Source organism: Aythya ferina (assembly GCF_964211825.1).
Source record: "Aythya ferina genome assembly, chromosome: 1".
NCBI classification, from domain to species: domain Eukaryota; kingdom Metazoa; phylum Chordata; class Aves; order Anseriformes; family Anatidae; genus Aythya; species Aythya ferina.
Genome location: NC_140296.1, coordinates 183,305,466 through 183,319,642, shown reverse-complemented (window position 1 = coordinate 183,319,642; position 14,177 = coordinate 183,305,466). Strand labels below are relative to the sequence as shown.

General features: G+C 38.0%; 1 protein-coding gene across 12 annotated transcripts in view; it reads left to right on the top strand.

Annotated features, from left to right (window-relative positions):
* CADPS2 (calcium dependent secretion activator 2) overlaps window positions 1-14,177 on the top strand; it is a 314,451-nt gene that overhangs the window by 226,140 nt on the left and 74,134 nt on the right. For 8 of the 12 annotated variants that reach the window (XM_084507236.1, XM_084507235.1, XM_084507231.1 and 5 more), the window contains exons 15-17: window positions 878-941; window positions 2,735-2,858; window positions 5,014-5,034. In XM_084507236.1, the coding sequence (XP_084363362.1) occupies window positions 878-941; window positions 2,735-2,858; window positions 5,014-5,034 (209 nt within the window). The remainder of the gene's footprint in view (window positions 1-877; window positions 942-2,734; window positions 2,859-5,013; window positions 5,035-14,177) is intronic. The other 4 variants (XM_084507238.1, XM_084507237.1, XM_084507234.1 and 1 more) reach the window with 1 other exon arrangement.

Genomic DNA, 14,177 nt, shown 5'->3' with positions numbered 1-14,177 from the left:
ATATCTAAAATTCACTGGTCTGAATCCTTTTATCATTAGAAAGTATTTTACTGTTGGAAAATATTAGAACATGAGGCTGCCATTGAGTAATAATAAGAGAAAAATAATCTTAGCAAAAAGATTTGAGGAAAAGAAATCCATTTTCCAATTGGGGATATTCCAAAAGATTTTATAGACAGGATTAGGAGAGGCTACTACTGCTTTAGCTCTATAGTCTCATTGAGCTGCTCTATTGGATCATTCATCAGACAACAATTAAAAACAAATCTATGAATGGGATCACTTTTTTATTTACATGTTATATGTTATTGGAAGTGCGGAGACAGAATCAGGTATGTTTTAAGTCCTAGCCAATAAAATTAAAAATGACAGAAAATGCTTTTCCAAACTTTTTGTAATAAAATAGGAAACATTATCTGCACACGATTTTGCTCCCAAGTATCTCTAAAAACTTAAATATCAGATATTTTATTCTTATATTAATCCAATATTAAAGCTAAAAGAATACACAGAGTGTTGCTTCACTGTCATGTAGCTGTTATGACTACATGAGAAATAGTATCTCTTTCCAGGAAGATGAAAGTTAAGCTCATCAGAGACTATTAATTATCTTATAACTATTAATTAGTTGAGAAAGTGCATGCAATGCTTTTTTCCTTTTGTATTTTTTCTATAGTAAGGCCTGAGCTGCTGGTGGGTTTATACTGCTATGGTATATATATTCTTCATGGCAGACTAGTGAAGAGATCATCTGTTTTCATTAGTACTTTGCCTATGGGAGTCTGCTATTAAAATAATTTAATGCGAGTTTTGTACACAGTTACATCTCAAAGTAAATTCTTATCATTTTCTCTCTCTCTCTCTCTCTTTTTTAAAGATACTGTTTCCCTTTTGGACGACCTGAAGGAGCTTTAAAAGCCACACTATCATTACTTGAAAGGGTAAGTTTGACAGTATAGTTTACGTTCTGCCTGAGTAGTAAGCCTGCATTTTTCTTTTGCCTTCAGGCCACTGAAATTTGACTTGTTTCTTCTTTAGTATTCTACTACTGGTTTTAGTTGTTCACTGGGAGGTGTTTGTTTGTTTGTTTGTTTAGCTTTGTTTTTCTCAGTGTTTTCCACAAATGCAAACAACTGTTCTCTGTAGGACAAATTGCTTGGAATTTCACTTTAAGCCACTGCAATTACACTGTTTCGTTATGATTTAATGACTACCTAGCATTATCTCTAAAGTAGTACAGGTCTACTCTACATCCCCTCTTTCCTGCTGTCTACAACTTCCTTGCTGCTGATTTTGTCAGTACTGGTACAGAAAATTAAAAAGCATCTATATAATCCAAATAATCTTCTATAAATATGCAGTCTGAGTCAATTTAAGAAAAAACAAACAAACAAACAAACAAAAAACTATCTGCAATAAAACTGTCATGGGCAGTTAGCAGTGTAAAGCCCTGGAAAGCAAATCCTCTTTTACTGACTGAAAGGGAGAAGGCCTTGTAATGGTAAAAGCATCTCTGCCTTCTCTGGGGAAAGAGAATTTAAAATTCCAACAGGGATTTCAGAGGACTATCAGTAGGAGCCTGAAGAGTGTGTGAATGGGAAAAGGAAAAAAAAAAGAAAAGAAAAAAAAAAAAGAACAAAAAAAAGCTTAGTTCCCACTCCGTATATCTCTACTAAAGTCAATGAGGTCTGGCCCTGGGAAGTGACAGCCGTTTAGCCTTGCAGAACACACCATAGATGGAGATTCTGTCTTAGAAAGCATTCTCCCCCTCTGCTCAGATCTTCGGAGACACCACCTGGAGTATCGTGATCAGCTCTGAGGTGCCCAATATAAGAAAGATATGGACCTGTTAGAGGTCCTTGAAGAACCTCCTATGAAGACAGGCTGAGAGAGAAGGCTCTGGGAGACCTTATTGTACATAAAGGGGGCCTACAGGGAAGCTGGACTTACTCCTGACTCTTTGTCAGGGGGTGTAGAGATAGGACAAGGGGTAATGGCTTTAAACTAAAGGAAGATAGATTTAGATTTGATAAAAGGAGGAAGTTCTTTACTCAGAGGGTGGTGAGGCACAGGAACAGGTTGCCCAGAGAAGCTGTGGATGCCCCATCCCTGGAGGTGTTCAAGGCCAGGTTGGACGAGGCTCTGAGGAACCTGGTCTGGTGGGAGGTGTTCCTGCCCGTGGCAGGGAGGTTGGAAATAGTTGATCTTTAAGATCCCTTGCAACCCAAACCATCCTATGATTCCATGATTGTGTGATTTTTCACAAGGATGTGCTAAATTTGAAAGACTTAAGGAAGAAAAACAATCAGTATGAGCTAGTTCTGATGGCATTGTTCATACTTTCTCTTTTACTCTGTTGAAGAATCAATGGTTATGCAATGGTGGAAGCTTTTCCGCAGGTGAGAACAAAGCAAATTTTCACATTCACATGTTTTCTGGGTACCATGATCCAAACCATGCAAGGAATGCTCTTGTTATACTGTTCTTGGTGTCACCCAAATGAAAACTGATTGGCATGCTGCAAGATCTTGCAGTATCTTGTATAAAGTGTAAATATAGTGTTCAACAGAAGTCTTTAAAGACAAATATCTAGTTTCACCAGCTGAAATAGTTCCTTTTTGATTTCTTCCTTTAATTATTATCACAACTGAAGTAACATTAGGATACTTTTATCCTTTTCCCCTGAGTATTAAGTAATGAGTGTAACCAAGTGGTATAATTGTCTCTGGTACAGGTTTTAATGAAAGATATTGCCACTCCTATACCAGCAGAAGAGGTGAAGAAAGTGGTCAGAAAATGTCTGGAGAAGGCTGCCTTGATCAATTACACTCGACTTACAGAATATGCCAAAATAGAAGGTTAGTACAGCAATCAACTGCCAAAGTGGCTGTAAAAGCCAACAATGCCTATTAACTGAATATTCTGTGAGCAGCCTTTTGCCTTTCCTGAACAAACCCCTTCCACAGCAAGGGGAAATGTCTCATTAAAATCTCAGCTGGTGAACTATGGAGCTTTTTCCTATTCATTGGCTTTAATATGCCTCCTGGGACCCTGTTTGAATGGAAGACCAGGACTTCTTAATTTAAGTTGCCCTTTGTTCTTACTTTTGAGTTTTCCACAAATCTAAAAGGTTGTTTATGGATTATTTTTTATTTCTCTAACTATTTCTAGTAATTAAACTACTGACAGGAAATTCTTTACTTATCAGCAGTAACAGTACCTTGAAACTTGAAAACTCTGGATGTACATGCCTTTCTGATGTATTTATAAGGCAGACAGATAAGTGTCATTTATTTTTGCTGTTGTGTTTTCAGATGTATGAAAATAACCTGATGATTAAAACTTTAATTGCATCATGATTTCCTGAATGAACTAATGGGACAAAACACTAGATTTTATTGTAATCAGTAGTTTTTCTGGAATTTACATATGTTCTGGAACATATACATTGAAATTAATTTAAGACCATACTAAAAAATTGGCTAGGAAACACAACATCATTTTAATATTGTACAGAAGTAAACCTTATGTAGAACAAAGACGAAGTCACAATAGTGACATGCTTTGTAAAGACACAGCTGTTACTCTCCATAAAGCACAGAAAGCTATATGTGTACAGATATATTCAGAAGTAGAAAACCATATGTGTGCATCTATATAAGTGTTTCTTTTGAGGTACTGTCAATTAGCATGAAAATAAATGATGACTTCTGCTTTAAAAATCTAGTTTTTATATGGTGAGGAAGGATTTTTCATAGCATATATTTCTAGAAATACACCAGAAGAAATAGTTATCATAACAACAAAATGAAGAAGCCCCATATGTCTAGCAATATTATAAAGTCAACTTTTTTTCCTTTTTCCATTTCTGTTCAAATTCTCTGAAAAGCATGATTTAACCAATCTCAGAAGTGATTAACAAAAAAACCCATCTCATCACTATGGCAACCAGTATTATATCATGGGAGTAACAACATGAAACCATCTTAGTAACCAGTTTATCATAATTAATTATGATATCATGTTGTGTTAAAGAAAGAAAGATGAATATTAAATCTATTCTGGAAAACAAGAAAGCAAAAGTATGATTTCCCTTAGTTTTTATCTTCCTGTATTCGTAAGAAGGATTTTTTTGATGCTCAATATTAGTCTCTTAGCAAACCTATTGAAATAATGGGTATAAAAATTGAAATAGTTTTAAAAAAAATACAAAAGTTTGCCAAATATATATAAACTCTCTGACACTAACTTGGATTGGAAAAGGTTTTTACAATGAAGTAAATACATCTTTATTCAGGATTTTTAACTAAATCCTAGAAAATGTTGGCAGTTCACTGTGAACATCAAATTCTGCCCTTTCAAATATGCATACTAGTAATACTGCTGTAAGCTGGAATGGCATATAAAACTGAAGTCCATTCCATGGCATATATTGACTTGCGAATTTCTTTTTGGGTTTATTTTCTTTTGGTTTAAATACAACCAGGTTTCTATAAGTAGATTTATACTCAAGATAGATAATTGCATATAGAAGTCTAGTACATCAAGAGAGATAGATAAAGTACTTTTTCTGAGAATAAGTAGTGTACTGTTTGAAAGTGAAGGGCTCCAATGCCATAACATCAGAAAATTAAACACATTGGTCTTCAGTTGCAATGAGATATAAATGTAATAGTTTTCATCCATTCCCTTTACGTTTATGGGAACATTACTGTATCCTGTGCACTGAAATAGTGTTCTCTTGAAGTAATTAATGCCTATATTTGCATTAATTACTTATTCCTCAAATTGAATTTGAGGAGACAAAAAGGAGACAAGAAAAAAACCACGGAAGTGGTATTGGCATTTCTGCCACAGTCAGGACTGTCACTGCTGTTCTCAAAATTTTAAGTCTTTAACTCCTTGGTATTTATTCTACTCTGATGAAATTGAAGTAGTTGTATTTCTACAATGATATTTTTTCCTTTTTTGTTTTGTTTTGTTTTGTTTTATTTTGTTTTGTTTTATATTTAGCAACAACAGAAAAGGATTCAGGTGATTACTGTTTGTGTGCATGTCTGCATGTGATTTATTGTGTTGGTGTGTTGCATCTGTTGTTTTGTTATTTTTGTTGATTTCAACATTACCAAGATATTGACCAGAACATAAGCAAGCCTTAAAATTAATTTTGATACAGTATAGTATAGTCCCTGTGTTATTCATTTGTACCAGCGCTTAATTATGATGTGTATATTTATGAGCAATACAGATAATTTTATTATCCTGTATATTTTGGAATATTAAAACAATTCTAGTTTTTGTGAAAGAGCTGTAACAAAGTGATGCAGAGAAGTTTAGCTGTTAATCCCAAATGAATATCTTGATAAGAGAACTGATTTTATAAGGTTTGTTTTATATCTCTCTGATATGGCTGTGGTTTGTAATAAGTTTCTTTTTGTAGTTACAGATGAGGTTTAAGAGCATGGTCGTTCTTTGTGTTTCAGATTTCTTAAATCTGGTATGCCACATATTCTACAGTAGTGCAGAGAGTTTACTGAGTGCTTGTATCCAAGTAATTAACCAAATGATCAAAAAAGAGCATAGGTGAAGTACTGGCTACACAGTGACCAAGTAGTAATGGCTACTCAAACAAACAAAAAAATGTCTGAGTAGTGGCTATATGGAAGCATGACGGATTGTGCATATACATGCACATTGGAATGGAATTGAATAGAGTGGAACGGAACAGAACAGAACAGAATAGAATAGATGCACACACTACTTTGTCTTACCTTTCTTAAAGATGTACAAACAGCCCCAACAGTAGCCTGATGATAATACTTTGTGGGGTTTCAGCCACAGCTGTGGCAAAGAGTTTTGAGTTGTTCGTTTTCTCAGAATACATTCATTTTCTGTCCATAGGGACCGACTGGGTGATTACTTTAAAGGTTGCATCCGGGTAGTTGGAAATGGAGCTCCTTGACATTGAGGGGCCTGAAGGGAGAAAGAAAGTTTATTTTTCACTTTCCCCTTCTCTGTAAGAGGAACTGCTTACTTAGCCAGTAAGCAAGCAGAAAATGATAGCAAATTATAAAGACTACATTTTTTAAAAGTTATGTTCATAACTTAAAATTCCAAAAAATCAATGATTCCCAAGACTTCCTTATGTAGTTGAAGAAAATATCTTTTCAAATGAGAAATTTAGAAAGTGTTGACTTTGTGAAATGAGAAAACTGAGTTTAGAGTTTGTCTCCTATGACCTTTGTGCTCCAAAACCTCAGTTGTACACTTCTGTATAACATGTATACAGAAAAGCAGAAATCTTTCTTTCCCACACATTTGCTATTCTTATTTTTTTCTCAGGCCCATTATGTCAGAATCACAAACCATTATGCACAGATGACATATAAGCACAGAAAAAAAAAAAAAAAAAAAAGGACTGTACCTATTTTCAGTCATTTTACACATTTGGTTTAAGGATGCTTTGAGAGAACTATTGCCATGTTCTAGCAAATCTGTCCCCTAAGTGACCTGGCAAATGGGAGTATTACAGAATGGATGAGAGGAAAGCCTATGGCATACAGTGAGTAAATGGAAATTTACTGCGTGAGTTAGGTGAAGCTAGAGGTTTTGAGGTTGCATTTATAATTTAATTGCTTAGTTTAATTATGTTTCTAACTGAAATACAGGTGAAAATTAATGATACCACTCTGAAAAATTAATTTTATTGAAAAAAGTAAACAGACTGCGTTGCACAAGAATTTAATTTTGCATTGAATCAATTTATCTGGTGTAAAAGGTTAAGTAGTTAGATGGGATCCAAATAAAATTTGATCTTGGGCATCATTCATATTTTAGCCTGGCCAACAGAGCCAAATCCTGTTCCTGTTGGTGTCACTAGCTGCACTACAAATTTCATCATGAGCTTCATGTACAGCATGTTTAGCCCTAGAACCACGTATTGTATTGCTGTGGAAAATAAGGAAAACTATTTCTTGATAATTATTTTTACCTTTTAACTTGTAACTGGATACCGTATAGACAATCTTGAATTGCAAGAGTGTCCTTGTTGGGTAATGCAGAGGTGAACATGCAAATTCTTTTCGTTGCGAGAATCCTTTCCCAGCAGTGTGGTTGCCAGGTTCCCAGGTCTATTCCCCAAGTGCTCTCATTTTCACGGTCTCAATTGAACAAGACTCTGAATGCTTTCCCAGAAGACGGTGGTTACTTTCTTAATGGCAGACGCAGTAGTATAAGCAGCACTTGTATTAACAGGATTTGTTTGCAGTCAGGATGACATTTTATTTAGCACTCCCATGTTGTTGTACTATTATGAATATAGAACAGCTTTTTTCAATAAAAATTACATTTGCAGTGACAATTATACAAGGTTCAGCATGTCATTCCTTATGACATGTACAGCTGAAATTCTCATGGAGTAGCTAATCTGTTCAGTCAGTATAATTGCCATTATGGAGAGAACAACATCAAACCTACTATTTTAATTTTGAACTATGTCTAAGAACTCTCATGTAATGCCCTTGTAGTTTGCAGCAAGGGTTTATAATTTGTCAAGAAGATGATCATGGCATCAGTATGTGAAAATCTCTTTTTAAGTATAAACTGTTTTCATTTCAGCACATGCTGCCATTGAGACCGCTACCTGAAAGTAGTTTTTAGATCATTTTGTGTACGACATGTTTTCTAGTCTTACTCAATATTTAACTTGAGTTATCTCTCCCAATAGATCATGAAGAACATCTTTTGGCCTGCTAGATGCTGAGGCCAGAGCCAAATACTTCAGATGAATGTTGTATAGCTTCCAATGAATAGCTTAGAGAAATTTGCATGCCTCCCTCACCTGTTTTCTTTTCTCCATAAAACATCACCTTATTTATACAGAAATCATATGTTTATTTGCATTTTATACATACCCATTAACAAATACACAGTAATAAAATACTTTATTCCTTCTCAGAAACAATTTTTTCCTCATTTGCATTAATTTGAAATTTGAATGGATGAGGAGGAATGGACTCTGCAAGTGCTGTTGTCATTGCCTAAGAGAAGTGGTAGAACCTCACATGTAAACACATTTTTCAGCACAAGGGCATTACTTTTCTGTGGAGTAAAAAAGGGCCTGGGTTAGGGATTAAAGTGGTAAATGGCTGTGAAGCGAACAGGTCAGTATCTGTCATTGTTGGTAGATACTCACTTCTGAGGTGACAGACAGATTGTAAACGTGAATTATTAGGTATTTGTCTTTGAACTCATTCTTTTTAAAAGTCTATGATAACTGAATATGTATATACTGGGATCCTTCTGCCAATCAGTTTTAATAAAAGGAATGAGAATAGATTCAATTAAAATCAGGGCAAATAGTTACTGTGTAGCGTGCAATTGCTCAAAGGCAAATCACAGTTGTCATCCCAATATTTCTTTCTCTCAGACAGACTGCCAAAGGCTGAATAACTGTTAACTCCATATAATAGAGGGTCAGGAGCAACTCAACAGTTGCTTTTTTAAAGGACACTGATCGTTAACATACTCATTACATACAAGTTTCTAAAGGAAAGGGTAGTATGTAAATGCCCTCAAGGCTCAGAAGGATCTATCTGACTTAAAAAGAAGAACACTACAAATATTATTGAAATTGAGAAGACAAGTGGAGAGAGTCATTGTACCTGGAGAGGACTTGATTAAAGCTCTCCATGCATGTTCATTTCACTGAACAAACAAAAATGAATGAGTTGCACAGCTGCATAGCACCTTCTTGGTCTCTGTTTATTGTGCAACTAAAACGGAAATATAAGAATACAATCAAATATTCCAGATTTCAGTTTTGGAACAGAGGTCTGGAAAGGAACCTGGGGACTGTTAGGTCCTCATCCTGATACCTCCTTCATAAATGTACCCAAATACTGCCTTAACAGCTGGGCTGAGCTGTTCTTCATTCTGTATTTCTTCCCCTTTTCTGCCCCCTGCTTCAACCAGGTGAAGGCCATTTCAAGTCCTTCACAGAATCACAGAATCACAGAATTTCTAGGTTGGAAGAGACCAAAGATCGAGTCCAACCTCTCACCTAACACTAACAAGTCCTCCACTAAACCATATCACTAAGTTCAACATCTAAACGTCTTTTCCCGCTCTACTCTGCGCTGGTGCGGCCTCACCTCAAGTACTGTGTGCAGTTCTGGGCACCACAGTATAAGAGGGACATGAAGCTGTTGGAGGGTGTCCAGAGGAGGGCTACGAAGATGGTGAAAGCCCTGGAGGGGAAGACGTACGAAGAACGGCTGAGGTCACTGGGCCTGTTCAGCCTGGAGAAGAGGAGGCTGAAGGAAGACCTCATCACAGTCTACAACTTCCTCGTAAGGGGGTGTCGAGAGGCAGGAGACCTTTTCTCCATTAACACCAGTGACAGGACCCGCGGGAACGGGGTTAAGCTGAGGCAGGGGAAATTTAGGCTTGACATCAGGAGGGGGTTCTTCACAGAGCGGGTGGTTGCACACTGGAACAGGCTCCCCAGGGAAATGGTCACTGCACCGAGCCTGTCTGAATTTAAGAAGAGATTGGACTGTGCACTTAGTCACATGGTCTGAACTTTTGGGTAGACCTGTGCGATGTCAAGAGTTGGACTTGATGATCCTTAAGGGTCCCTTCCAACTCAGGATATTCTATGATTCTATGATTCTATGATTTTAAAGACCTCCAGGGATGGTGACTCCACCACTTCCCTGGGCAGCCCGTTCCAATGTCTAACAACCCTTTCAGTAAAGAAGTTCTTCCTAACATCCAACCTAAAACTCCCCTGGTGCAACTTTAGCCCATTCCCCCTCATCCTGTCACCAGGCACATGGGAGAACAGACCAACCCCCACCTCACTACAGCCTCCTTTAAGGTACCTGTAGAGAGCAATAAGGTCTCCCCTGAGCCTCCTTTTCTCCAGGCTGAACAAGCCTAGCTTCTTCAGCCGCTCCTCGTAGGACTTGTTCTCCAGACCCCTCACCAGCTTCGTCGCCCTTCTCTGGACTCGCTCAAGCACCTCCTTGCTCTATAAGTTATGAATCACCCTACAGCCAAATTACTACCTAATTTTTAGCACACTACCCTTCTCCTTTATCTCAGATAGCTCCTTCCTTTATTAGCTTCATCTCCAGTCAATCCATACTCTATGATGCGTTTTAGACAATTGTTTTATACTTACACAACCAACTTTTTAATAGCCTTTCATTATCTTTTAGTCTTTTGTTCTTCAGTTTTATCATCTTAGAAGCCTTTCTTTATTAAAGTTTGAATTGAGCCTTGAACATTGGTGACTGTGCAAAGTCATGTCCATGAAATGCCTTGCACAGTTCTCAATCTGCACCAGTTTGGTGGCTGCACACTAATGGCTACCTAAGCTCCACCATGCCACTCCTTCATCCTCATTCTCTTCCCTTGCTCCATGTGGGGTCCCTCCCATGGGAAGTTGTCCTTCCCAAACTGATCCTGCGAGGACTTCCCACAGGCAGCAGCTCTTCAAGAACTGCTCCAATATGGGTCGGTACCATGCAGTGTGTCCATCAGGAGCAAACTGCTCCAGTACGCATCCTGGACAAGCGGCAGTTCCCCCCAGACCCCTGATCCTGTGTGGGCTCCTCTCCACAGGTACAGCTCTGGCCTATAGTCTGCTTACGCAGGGCCTCTCCACAGGCCACAGCCTCCTCCAGGCCACATCCACCTGCTCCACCGGTGGCTCCTCCACAGGCTGTAGCATGGAGATCTGCTCCATGGGCTGCAGGGGGACAGCCTGCTCCACTATTGGCCTCTCCACGGGCCACAGGACGCCTGGAGCACCTTTTCCCCCTCCTTCTTCACTGACCTTGGTGTCTGCAGGGCTGGTTCTCTCATTTCTCACTCCTCTCTCCCATCTACTGTTGTGCAGCAGTTCTTTCCCTTCCTTAAATTTGCCGTCCCAGAGGCCCAACCAACATCACTCATGGCTCAGCTCTGGACAGCAGCAGGTCCCTTTTGGAGCCGACTGGAGTTGGCTCTGATCTAACACGGGGCAACTGCTGGGTTCTGCTCACAGAGGCCACCCCTTCAGCCCCCTCAAAACCAAACCCTTGCCACATAAGCCCAATACAACCATAAACGCTTAATGTAATATGTTTGAGAAATGCTGGTGTTTTCCTGTCCTTATCAGGTTTGTGGCACACAGCTGTTCTGTGAAAAGTTAATACAATCCAGTCTGCATAGGCTGATCATTTCCAACTGCTGAGTTATAGCAAATGTTTACTGCTGTTCATTTGTCAAGTGCATTGCCCTTCCTCTTAAAGTATTATATTTTGTTTTTCCTTCACATTCTTTGGTGTTCTCCAATTCTTCTGTTACTGCATTTTGACCTTGCTCTCTATTGCCAGTGTTTTACAACATTGTTACCTGCACATTCTTAAAATTTATTCTGAAGTCATTGGTGCAAATATTAAAGAAGCTCACTCCTACAGTGGATCCTCAAGGAACTCCTCAAGAAACCTTTATTTGCTCTTTCTCAACACTACCCATAGCCTTTCTCTTGAGGGAGCTTTTTTATCCAACACACATTTTCTTTTTTAATCCTCATTTTTGTAGGCTTAACTGGTAGTCTTCCCATGAAGCACTGTATCAAATGCTTTAGTAAAGTCAGAATAGATGAGATCTACTGAATTCCTTTCCCTTGAAAATATCCTATCAAGAACAGCCACTGCACAAGTCTAGTGCAAACTACATTTGCAAATATGTTTTATTGTTTTCATTGTGTGTCCTCAATTAGTCATTTCTTCAAATTTCCTTTTAATCGCCATCATCACTTTTCCTCACTCTTTACCTGTAAGCATTAGGTTTGCTCTTGTCACCTTTCAGTAACAATTCAGAAATTTAGACTCTTAAAATTATTAGACTGATGAAAAACTAAGTCTGCACTTTCAAGTGCCAGTTGTCTGGCACAAGGATGTCAATTATTCAGCTCCTTTAATTCATGGAGCTCTTCAGTTTGCCATGTTTGTTACCTCTGAGTTTTCTTCTACGGGAACAGAAAGTGCTAAGAACATTAGCTCTTGCCCCCTTTGAAGAGAAATTATAAGCAAGGAAAGGAAGAAAATACCAAAATACCAAGTGCTAGTATCTCATCTGTGTTTCCAAAACCAGAACACAAAGCATCATAAATTAGGTGACTTTGATCAGTAATTAAAAAATGAGATTTCTTGTTATTTCTGAATTTTTGTTACTGATTTTACCTCTTCAGATTTCATGTTTTTTTTTTTTTTTTGTTGTTTTTTTTTTTTTTCTTTCTTTCTTTTTTTCCCCCAGCTTCACATGAAGCAATAGTTTCTAATTTTTGTAAAGAAATGTGATTGTTCCGTGAAGGTAATTCCATTGAATATGATAATAAATTTGAAAAAGCTGAAAACATTGTAGTGTCACTCACTTTATAAAACAATAGGTTATAAACTAGGAGATGTAAACTCTAACTTCCTACAAATCTCATAATTTTTGTGTACAAACAGTTTAAAACTATTTTGTCTCCAGAATTTAAAATCCTGTTTAATTCTTAGAAAGCAATCATGGAAAGACTAGTTTCAAGTTCACAATTAAAGCTAAATTCCATTATTTATATAAGGCTAGAATTCTTTTTTAATCAGAAAAATATAAGATGTCCTCCCAGATGTCCATTCCTTACTTTTTTATTGCAGAATTAATTCTGTGAGAATTTGCAAGAAAATCCACCAAGGTCAAATCCAAATTATCTGCCAATGGATTATCCTAGTTGCAGATTAACTCTGGAGAGTCAGTTCAGGTCTAGTAGTATAAATTAGCTCCAGTTTATTGTCACTTGTACTCCCTTTGTTACAAGTCTGGAAGCAGCACTGCTGGTTTTGCATGTCAAAAAGTCTGAATTAGCTGGCCCTACTGGAGCAGAATTAGCTTCATACATCTCAAATTATGATGCATTTTATTATCAAATTATATTATGGCCTTTTACTTCAGGGTTTCCCTGTCATCTCTGCATTTCCCTGTCACTCTGCATTGGTATGAATTCACTTTCAGGCTCTGATTTAGAGTGAATCAGCCATGCACTATAGCAAGAGAGTTGGTATAAAATAAAGGAGAGTTCATTTAGATTCCATGCACTACAATTGGATCTGGAAAGAAGTACATATAATTTAGGTCCCTTTGCAGAATATCTGGACAGGCAGTGTTTCTTCAGAAACTCTAAGATTTCCTCAGGCATACACTGCTGTGTGCACTGCACATCCTTGAAGGAGTTTGATTGGGGTTGTTTAGTCTGGAGAAGAGGAGGCTCAGGGGAGACGTTATTGCTCTCTACAACTACCTGAAAGGAAGCTGTGGGGAGCTGGGGGTTGTCCTCACAGGTAACTAATGATAGGACTAGATGGAATGGCCTCAAGTTGCACCAGGGGAGGTTCAGGTTGGAAATGAGGAGACATTTCTTCCCAGAAAGAGTAGTCAGGTATTGGAACGGGTTGCCTGGGGACGTGGTGGAGTCACTGTTCCTGGAATTCAAGGAAAGGTTGGACCTGGTGCTTAGGGACATGGTTTAGTGTGTGATGCTGGTGGTAGAGGGATGGTTGGGCCAGATGATCTTGAAGGCCTTTTCCAAACTTAGTGATTCTATGATTATGATTCTATGATTATAATTGCCCACAGTCATCGCATTATTTTCCCTCTTGTGGGTGTAATTCTGGTGCATGCATACAAATGCATTATTTGGTGCTTAAACCTGTATGTCAGTGGACAACTTGTGCTTTCTCCAGGTTTGATTGATACTTAACATTAATGTTAAGTAGCACAAGAGCTGAGTTCTGCCAGTGACCAGTGTAACAGTGCCACTGAAAATCAAAACAAATGTCAATTATCATACATAAAAGATCAAAATGCAAATTGATGGTCTATTACAGTTCGGCATAAAATGAAATGAATGAAATCCTAAGCTGCAGCACAGAAGTCTCCAGAACCATCTAGCTTTCTGGATGTGGTGATACCAATAGGCTCATTGAGATTGTGAACTCAGGGTCTCTCTCAGCTTCCATGGCCATGACAGGAAGTGATGATCCAAAGGAGGAGCTGTTCTTAAACATCACATGATTACTTGTCTTTTTTCTAGTATCCCTACCATTAGTCAATAGAAGATTCTGTGGTGTGGGGACAACCTGGCT